General features: G+C 45.9%; 1 protein-coding gene across 1 annotated transcript in view; it reads left to right on the forward strand.

Annotated features, from left to right (window-relative positions):
• Window positions 1-1,939: 1,939 nt before the first annotated feature.
• The window catches only part of LOC112078323 (cell adhesion molecule DSCAML1-like), a gene marked incomplete at its 3' end in the record, with an annotated part of 13,538 nt that continues 5,910 nt past the window's right edge, over window positions 1,940-9,567 (forward strand). The window contains exons 1-7 of the mRNA XM_070442019.1: window positions 1,940-2,139; window positions 2,665-2,761; window positions 3,239-3,364; window positions 3,744-3,911; window positions 4,018-4,088; window positions 4,305-4,545; window positions 8,551-8,697. Of these exons, the coding sequence (XP_070298120.1) occupies window positions 1,942-2,139; window positions 2,665-2,761; window positions 3,239-3,364; window positions 3,744-3,911; window positions 4,018-4,088; window positions 4,305-4,545; window positions 8,551-8,697 (1,048 nt within the window). The remainder of the gene's footprint in view (window positions 2,140-2,664; window positions 2,762-3,238; window positions 3,365-3,743; window positions 3,912-4,017; window positions 4,089-4,304; window positions 4,546-8,550; window positions 8,698-9,567) is intronic.

A 9,567-nucleotide genomic window follows, 5' to 3' on the forward strand; every position in this document is an offset into this window, starting at 1 on the left:
TCTCTCTCTCTCTCTCTCTCTGAGACGGTGTTAGTGTTATTGATTGAACTGTTCCTCTCCTCTGCCTCCCTCAATTCTGTCCGTTTCAGTCGGCAGAGAGAGGGAGGAGAGGGAAGGATGAATAAGTGATGAAAACAAAACAGCGGAACTCTCCTCGGATCGATTGTGTGTGTGTGTGTGTGTGTGTGTGTGTGTGTGTGTGTCTGTGTGTGTGTGTGTGTGTGTGTGAGGAGTAAGGGAGGAGCTGAAGAGGATGGTGTGTGAGTGATTGAAGAGGTGGAGAGAGGGATAGATAGAGTGCACATCCTTCTGGGTGCTCATTCACACAGTCCCCGTCAAACAGAATACGAGAGGAGAAGGTGTGCAGTTCTTATTAACCTTGGCCATAGGTCTACTTTACTGGAATGCTACTTTATCGTGCAGAGATACTTTATCGTTTCCCAAAACATAAACGTCATCTTTAGAGCTTAGATCGTTGTTCCTCTGTTGCCTAATGGAGTAAACCTTTCACAAAGTGATTCTTGGTAATATTACACGTTATATACATCGCAGAAGACTGAAATATAACAAAACATAGAAACAACAGATTTAAAAAAAAAAAAAAAATGTAACGCTATTAATGATAAAATTATGAAAAATATTAGTAACATTCCACCCATGAGGCCACTAGGTCATTGGACTGCAGGAAAATCAAAAAAACTACTTCTCTGGTTGAAAACATCCGATGTGGCATCGATATGAGTCCGGGAAAAAAAGTGTAAATAGGAACATTTTGGTCATGAAGTTAGTCTCGTCCAAAACTGAGATTTGCAAGATAATTAGAAAAAAATGAAAAAAACTATGTCACGGAATGAAGGGTGCGTAACAGTTTTCCGTGGGTTGGGTTTATTTTCATCCTGCTCACATGCCCACAGCTGGCAGCACCCAAGTAATCGTCAATGTGGAGTGCAGATGCATGTGACCCGATCATAATTCCCAACAATGACCATGGTCAATTTTGTGTGACTTTGGATATCCCCATGGGTCTAGTTAGGGGCCATCAGTAAATTACACAACGTACATGGGCCAATGTTTTAAAAGTTCAATAGCTCCAAATTTCAATGACTGAAAAACCTCAAACCAATGATAAATTGTAGAAATTCATATTCAAACATTGAACGCGTTTAATTCATGAGAAAACTAAAAGGTGTGCAACATGAAAATATTGTCCCATTTACACTGTGGAATATATTGACGGTCCCTAACTAGCCCCACAGATAGGCTATACAAAGTCAAACCAACGGTGGCACACTGGTCAACTGAAGCTAATTGGAAAAAGAAGTTGGCTAGCTTACTAGCTTGCCAAGACGAATTCCAGACACAAGACATAGACTTGTTTCATGTCAAATCTCATTCTCTGTAAGGTGTGCGTAACTGGCTGCAGGGAAGTCAGGTGCAGGAGAGCAGAATTGGGTAGCAAACGGAGCCCTTTATTACGGCGAACAAACACACGGCACTAAGAACACTAAACAAATATGGGTTGACATAACCCGCCGCAAACCAGTCTGACGTGCACATACACGTAACAACAAACAATTCCACACACAGACATGGGGGAAACAGAGGGTAATATACATTCAATCTGATGAGGGAATGTGAACCAGGCGTGCGGGAAAACAAGACAAAACAAATGGAAAATGAAAGGTGGAGCGGCAATGGCTAGAAGACCGGTGACGTCAACCGCCGAACACCGCCCGAACAAGGAGAGGGACCGACCTCGGCGGGAGTCGTGACGTTCTCAGTCGCATGTCCTAATGAGGAGGATTGAGACTGAGGCTAAGATGATCTAACTCACTCTGCCTGTATTTCCCTGTCTGACTCTGTCCCATTATTTCCTCCCACCATCCATCCCTTCATCCCGCCTTCATTCTTCCCTCCCTCGTTCTCTCTCCAGTCCCAGCAATGATCACGTCGCACCCCAACACCACCATGGCCATTAAGGGCCAGATTAAGGAGCTGAACTGCACAGCGAGGGGGGAATGGCCTATCATCATCCGTTGGGAGCGTGGTGACACGGTCATCGACCCCGACCGTAACCCTCGCTACGCCATCACCACCAGCCCCAACGAGAAGAGTGACGAAGTATTGTCTACGCTGAAGGTGAGTCACACACATATACTGTAGACATATACACACACACACACATGAACATGCACACGCACACACACACACACACACACACACACACACACAAACATAAACAGACAGACAGACAGACAGACAGACAGCCAGAACAGAAACAGACAGACAGACAGAAGCAGACACGGACAGACAGACAAGACAGAGACAGACAGACAGACAGACAGACAGACAGAACAGACAGACAGACAGACCAGACAGACAGACAGACAGACACGTACCATAAAACACACAGACAGACACACAGACAGACACGTACCCATAAACACACAGACACATGCACATTCATACTGTAGACACACACACAGATACAAATATACACACAATATAGAGGGGTAGGACATCAGATACAGCAAATGGAGGAAATGAGATCAGATGAGCTGTGTATGGAAGTGGATTTACAAAGTGTATCTATCTCTCTCTTTTCGCTCTCTGACCTCTCTTCTCTTTGTGTGTGTGTGTGTGTGTGCGTGGGTGTGCGTGTAGCTGAAGCCAGCAGAGCGAGGTGACTCGGTCTTCTTCTCCTGCCATGCCATCAACTCATATGGAGAGGGCCGGGGCCTCATCCAGCTCACTGTGCAAGGTCAGTGGGTCAGACACAATCACCTGTAGCAAAGGGTTTTGCAATGGAAAATGAAGTTCAGGTAATTATCCCTGTACAACCAGTCTGTTTCCTTCTGTTTGGTGCCTAGTGAATATACCCCTGTATAACTAACTGCTTAGTGTGACATGAATCTGGAGAGAGAGAAAAATCAGTACAGGATCACTTTCTTTCACACTATGCTTATGTTCCTTTCCCTCTACACGCTTACACAATGTGTTTTGCTATCTACAACCTAAATGGGTTGTTTTGGCTGTCCCAATAGGAGAGCCCTTCGAAGAACCCTATTGGTTTCCAGGTAGAACCTTTTTGGTTCCTGGTAGAACCCTTTCTACAGAGGGTTCTATATGGAACCCACAATTATTCTACCTGGAACTGAAAAGGGTTCTCCTAAGAGTGTATCTTTCTCACCTTAGACCTTTCTCGTTTCCTTTTTCTCTCCCTCTGTCTCTCTCAGAGCCCCAGACCCTCCAGAGTTGGAGGTGAGGGAGGTGAAGGATCGGAGTATGAACCTGCGCTGGACACAGAGATTTGACGGCAACAGCATCATCACCAGCTACGACATTGAGTACAAGAACAAGACCGGTATGCCAGGGGACAGCGGGGTTTCAACTGGGGATTGACTAGTAGTCGGTACTGAGAACATAACTATAACCGACTAATGTATCTTCTCTCTTTTGTGTGCACACACAACACAACGCACCACGCACACACACACACACACACACACACACCACACACACACACCACACACAAACCACACAACACACACACACCACACACACACACACACACACACACAACACACACACACACGAACACACAAACATGCATACACACACGCATGATTCCCTCTCTCTCTATATCTCACACACACACACACACACTCTCTCTCTGCTCTCTCTCTTCTCGCCAGCCAATGATCGGGCTCATCGCTCTCTCTCACACTCATCAACACACACAGATCCGTGGGAGTTGAAGCATGCCACTCGTAAGATCTCTCCCACCAATAACCAGGCCAACATCGTGGATCTGCACCCTGCCCAAGTCTACAGCATCCGCATGTTCTCCTACAACAAGATCGGACACAGTCAAGCCAGCAAGGAGCTCACCATCAGCACAGAGGAAGCACGTGAGTCCAACACAACCACACACACAGACACACACACAGAGATATCGATGAGATGACTTTGGACTGCACTGAAGAAGAGTGCCTATCTCTCGTTTCCTCCCTCCAGAGCCGGATGGTCCTCCTATGGAGGTTTTCCTCCAGCCTATGACCTCACAGAGCATCCGCGTCACCTGGAAGGTAAAACCACCTGTCGATTCAAGATGATCAGAAACACCATAACACTATGAAATGAGACCTTCTGAAATGAAAAACCTAGAATCACATAATGATCACATATCTAATCGTGCCACGTTACTCCCCCCCCTCCCCCCCTCTACAATAAAATACAATCTATGTCAATGTTTTCCTCTTTCATTCTCTCATCCCTCTCTTCTCCCTCTCTCCCTCCTCCAGGCCCCCAGGAAGGAGCTTCAGAACGGGGTGATCCGGGGGTACCAGATCGGTTACCGTGAGAACGGGCCGGGCAGTAACGGCCAGTACAGCATCGTGGAGATGAAGGCTACGGGGGACAGCGAGGTGTACACCCTGGACAACCTGAAGAAGTTTGCCCAATATGGAGTGGTGGTCCAGGCCTTCAACAGGGCCGGCACAGGCCCGTCCAGCTCTGAGATCAACGCTACCACACTGGAAGATGGTAGGGGACATGCAGCACGCAAAATCCTTTGTCGATGTTCTGATTTATTTTCTTAGGAGGACTGTTCTTACACTGTTCATACGAGTCAGACCTTCACAGAGACGGAGATAGAGTGCCAAATATGCCTGATCCCTCTGCCATTGTCACCCTCCTCACCTCATCTTTGAACATTCCCAAATGATTCTTTCCCCTTCGCTATGATTTGTTTTAGATATCTCCCGTGTTACTTCATCTCTAACCTCTCTCTCTGTCTCTCTCCCCCATCTCTCTCTCTCCCCCATCCATCCCTGTCTTTCTCTCTCTCTCTCTGTGTCTGGTTGATCTCTAGATGGGCGTCTCTCCAACACTCCCCTGTGTATGACTCTATCTCTTAATGTTTCTCTCTTGCTATGAAATATGAAAACACACACACACACCACACACACACAGACTCACAACAACACACACACCACGCACACACAACACACACACACACACACACAACACACACACACACCACACACACACACACACAGACACACACACACAGACACACACACCACACACACACAACACACACACACACACACACACACACACACACACACACACACACACACACACACACACACACACAGTTGGCTAAAGCCCCATTGGTCCAGAGCATTGCTCTTCCCAGTAGTGGCTGTCCTCCGTGGTGACAGTGATATTGATTGGCCATATGAATAATAGTGATAAAACAAAGCATACTAAAAATAATTCAAATTAGCTTGTCTCTCTCTTTCTTTTTGCTTCCTGCCGTAATTATCCACAGCTGATCGCATTGTCTCCCTGCTCCCTCTTTTCATCTTTTTCCCTTCCCTCGCTCCTCGCTCCCTCTTTCAACTCCCTTCCTCTCTCCTATACCCTGCTCTTCCTCCTCCCTCTGTCTCTCCTCGCTCCAAAAAGACACCTTTCATTTGTCTCTCTGCTCGACTCCCTCGCAAGCTGCCTCACATCTCTCTCTCCCACCCACTCTTTCACTCCATTCTCTCCTCCCTTCTTGTCTGTTTTCCATGTTTTCCTGTTTCTACTCTGTGCCTCTCCCACTTTTTCTCTCACCTCCCTGTCCTCTCGTATCGACACCCCTTGCCCTTTCTCCTCCCTCCCCCTTTGTGTGTATTGTATTCAAGGTGAATGGATAGTAGTAGGTTATGATTGTGTCAGGTCTGGAACATAGTGAATGGTAAGGAATAGGTTATGATTGTGTCAGGTCTGGAACATAGTGAATGGTAAGGAATAGGTTATGATTGTGTCAGGTCTGGAACATAGTGAATGGTAAGGAATAGGTTATGATTGTGTCAGGTCTGGAAACATAGTGAATGGTAAGGAATAGGTTATGATTGTGTCAGGTCTGGAACATAGTGAATGGTAAGGATAGGTTATGATTGTGTCAGGTCTGGACCATAGTGAATGGTAAGGAATAGGTTATTGATTGTGGTCAGGTCTTGGAACATAGTGAAAGGTAAGGAATAGGTTATGATTTGTGTCAGGTCTGGAACATAGTGAATGGTAAGGAATAGGTTATGATTGTGTCAGGTCTGGAAACGTAAGTGAAATGGTAAGGAAAAGGTTATGATTGTGTCAGGTCTGGAACATAGTGAATGGTAAGGAATAGGTTATGATTGTGTCAGGTCTGGAACACGATGGTGAATGGTAAGGAATAGGTTATGATTGTGTCAGGTCTGGAATATAGTGAAGGTAAGGAATAGGTTATGATTGTTGTCAGGTCTGGAACATAGTGAATGGTAAGGAATAGGTTTATGATTTGTGTCAGGTCTGGAACGTAGTGAATGGTAAGGAATAGGTTATGATTTGTGTCAGGTCTGGAACATAGTGAATGGTAAGGAATAGGTTATGATTGTGTCAGGTCTGGAACTTAGTGAATGGTAAGGAATAGGGTTATGATTGTGTCAGGTCCTGGAACATAGTGAAGGGTAAGGGAATAGGTTATGATTGTGTCAGGTCTGGAAACATAGTGAATGGTAAGGATAGGTTAGATTGTGTCAGGTCTGGAACGTAGTGAATGTAAGGAATAGGTTTATGATTGTGTCAGGTCTGAACGTAGTGAAGTGGTAAGGAATAGGTTATGATTGTGTCAGGTCTGGAAACATAGTGAATGGTAAGGAATAGGTATGATCTGTGTCCAGGTCTGGAACATAGTGAATGGTAAGGAATAGGTTATGATTTGTGTCAGGTCTGGAACATAGTGAATGGTAAGGGATAGGTTATGATTGTGTCAGGTCTGGAAACGTAGTGAATGGTAAGGAATAGGTTTATGATTGTGTCAGGTCTGGAACATAGTGAATGGTAAGGAATAGGTTATGATTGTGTCAGGTCTGGAACATAGTGAATGGTAAGGAATAGGTTATGATTGTGTCAGGTCTGGAAACATAGTGGAATGGTAAGGAATAGGTTATGATTGGTGTGCAGGTCTGGAAACATAGTGAATGGTAAGGAATAGGTTTGATTGTGTCAGGTCTGGAACATAGTGGAAGGGTAAGGAATAGGGTTATGATTGTGTCAGGGTCTGGAACATAGTGAATGGGTAAGGAATAGGTTATGATTGTGTCAGGTCTGGAAATAGTGAAGGGTAAGGAATAGGTTAATGATTGTGTCAGGTCTGGAACATAGTGAAGGGTAAGGAATAGGTTATGATTGTGTCAGGTCTGGAACGATAGTGAATGGTAAGGAATAGGTTTGATTGTGTCAGGTCTGGAACAATAGTGAATGGTAAGGAATAGGTTATGATTGTGTCAGGTCCTGGAACATAGTGAGATGGTAAGGAATAGGTTATGATTGTGTCAGGTCTGGAACATAGTGAATGGTAAGGAATAGGTTATGATGTGTCAGGTCTGGAAATAGTGATGGTAATGGAATAGGTTATGATTGTGTCAGGTCTGGAACTTAGTGAATGGTAAGAATAGGTTATGATTGTGTCAGGTCTGGAAAACATAGTGAATGGTAAGGAATAGGTTATGATTGTGTCCAGGTCTGGAACGTAGTGAATGGTAAGGAATAGGTTATGATGTGTCAGGTCCTGGAACATAGTGAAGGGTAAGGAAATAGGTTATGATAATTGTGTCCAAGGTCTGGAACATAAGTGAATGGTAACGGAATAGGTTATGATTGTGGTCAGGTCTGGAACATAGTTGAATGGGTAAGGAATAGGTTATGAATTGTGGTCCAAGGTCCTGGAACATAGTGAAGGGTAAGGAATAGGTTATGATTGTGTCAGGCCTGGATCGTTAACGTCTTGATGGCTGTTGGAGTTCAGTCCACTGGGGTTGTGAGCGGAGATGGACACAAACCTCTCATTTCTCTTCTCCACTCTCCCTCCCTCTCCCCCTTCCTACCCCATTTCCTCCTCCCCAACTCCCTCTCTCCCCACACCAGCTGCAGCTTCCCTGTCGTCGCAGGCCAACTCTCCCTCTTTCACTTCTCTCCCTCTCTCTCTCTCTTTCCGTTCAGTCCGCCTTCACCCACTCATCCTGTTCCTCTCTTTCTCTCACAAGTCCAGATCTGTTCATCCTCAATGGTGGTGTTATTCACCCAGTGAAAGCCCATTGGTCAGTGAGCCAAGGGCAGCTGATAGATAGAAGGGGCACCTGGGAGAAGTGAGACAGAGGAACCGTTTTACGCGAACATCTTCACATCAGAGAGGACATTTATTAATTGAGAGTCATCACTCACATCTGGTGTCAGGTTCGATATTTAGGCTAATCTAGGGTTTGAGTTGTGTTTTTACATATCTTGGTTTACTACTTGGTGTTTAAGGATCTTAAACTTGCGGGGGAGATTTCCTAGACACAGATTAAGCCTAGTCCTATCTAAAAAAGCGCTGTCATTTGTGATTCTTCATTAAGCTTGCTATTAAGTCCAGGACTAGGCTAAATCTAAATCTAAATTGTCCCTAGCTGTTGTGTTTGACATGTAGTATTTTGATGGGTCCTGATAATAATCTCTTCCCCTCCCTCCCTTTTCCAGTGCCCAGCCAGCCTCCCCAGAACGTGCGGGCCATCTCGGTGACATCAGACGAGGCGGTAATCACGTGGGCGGAGCCCCCGCGTCTGACACTGCACGGCGTGCTGAAGGGCTACCGTGTGGTCTTCTGGTCCCTCTTCCCCGACGGAGGTGGGTGCTGTGGGGGCCCGACATACCCTCTCCCGCACGCACGGGCACAAGGCCACACGCAGAGTAACTGTCACTGCTGCGCCTTTCGCATCTGACCTCTGACCCCTCCACCATGAGTCCATGAGTCGACCTCGGGGTTTGACCTTTACCCTTTCAACCCTCAGCCCTGACCTCTGACCGCTACTGATACCTAAGCTGGTTTATGTGCCAGACCTTATTGACTGGTCTTCCTTGTCAACAAGATTATTTTCTGGTTAAATAAAACATTTGCTATTTTGTGAATCCCTAAAACCAATCCCAACCACCAGCCTGCCAGTCCTACTACATATTTTCCAAGCAAATGCCAACGAAACCCTAAACTAGCTAATCATACCACAAACCTGAACCAACTCAAAGCAACTCCACATGCGGCGATACTGTATAAGGGCCATGCGCTGCGTTCAGTTTTCCGTCTGTCTCTTTGTGTATGTGTTGGTGTGCTTGTGGTTCTGTTTGGAAAACTAGTCATGAGGACTGATCGTATCCATTCCCAATTTTCCAACTCCTTCCTGCTCTTCCTCTTTTCTTTCCCTTGTCCTTTTGTCTAACCCTTCTCCATCCGCTCCATCTGTCTCTGTCAGAATGGGGCGAGATGCAGAAGATCACGAAATCGTGAGCAAGTGGGCTGAGAGGGCTGGATGAAGTTCACTAACTACAGTGTCTAGGTGCTGGCCTACACACAGGCTGGGGACGGGGTAGGAGTACATGTCCTGGTACATCAACCGCGAGGACGTGAGAACACACCGGGCGCCCCCCCCAACACACACCAATAATACGTGCAATGGAAGTATTCAGACCTCGTTGACCCTTCACAGAATTTTGTTGAATTCC

Source organism: Salvelinus sp. IW2-2015, unplaced genomic scaffold, assembly GCF_002910315.2.
Source record: "Salvelinus sp. IW2-2015 unplaced genomic scaffold, ASM291031v2 Un_scaffold5543, whole genome shotgun sequence".
Taxonomy (NCBI): Eukaryota; Metazoa; Chordata; class Actinopteri; order Salmoniformes; family Salmonidae; genus Salvelinus; species Salvelinus sp. IW2-2015.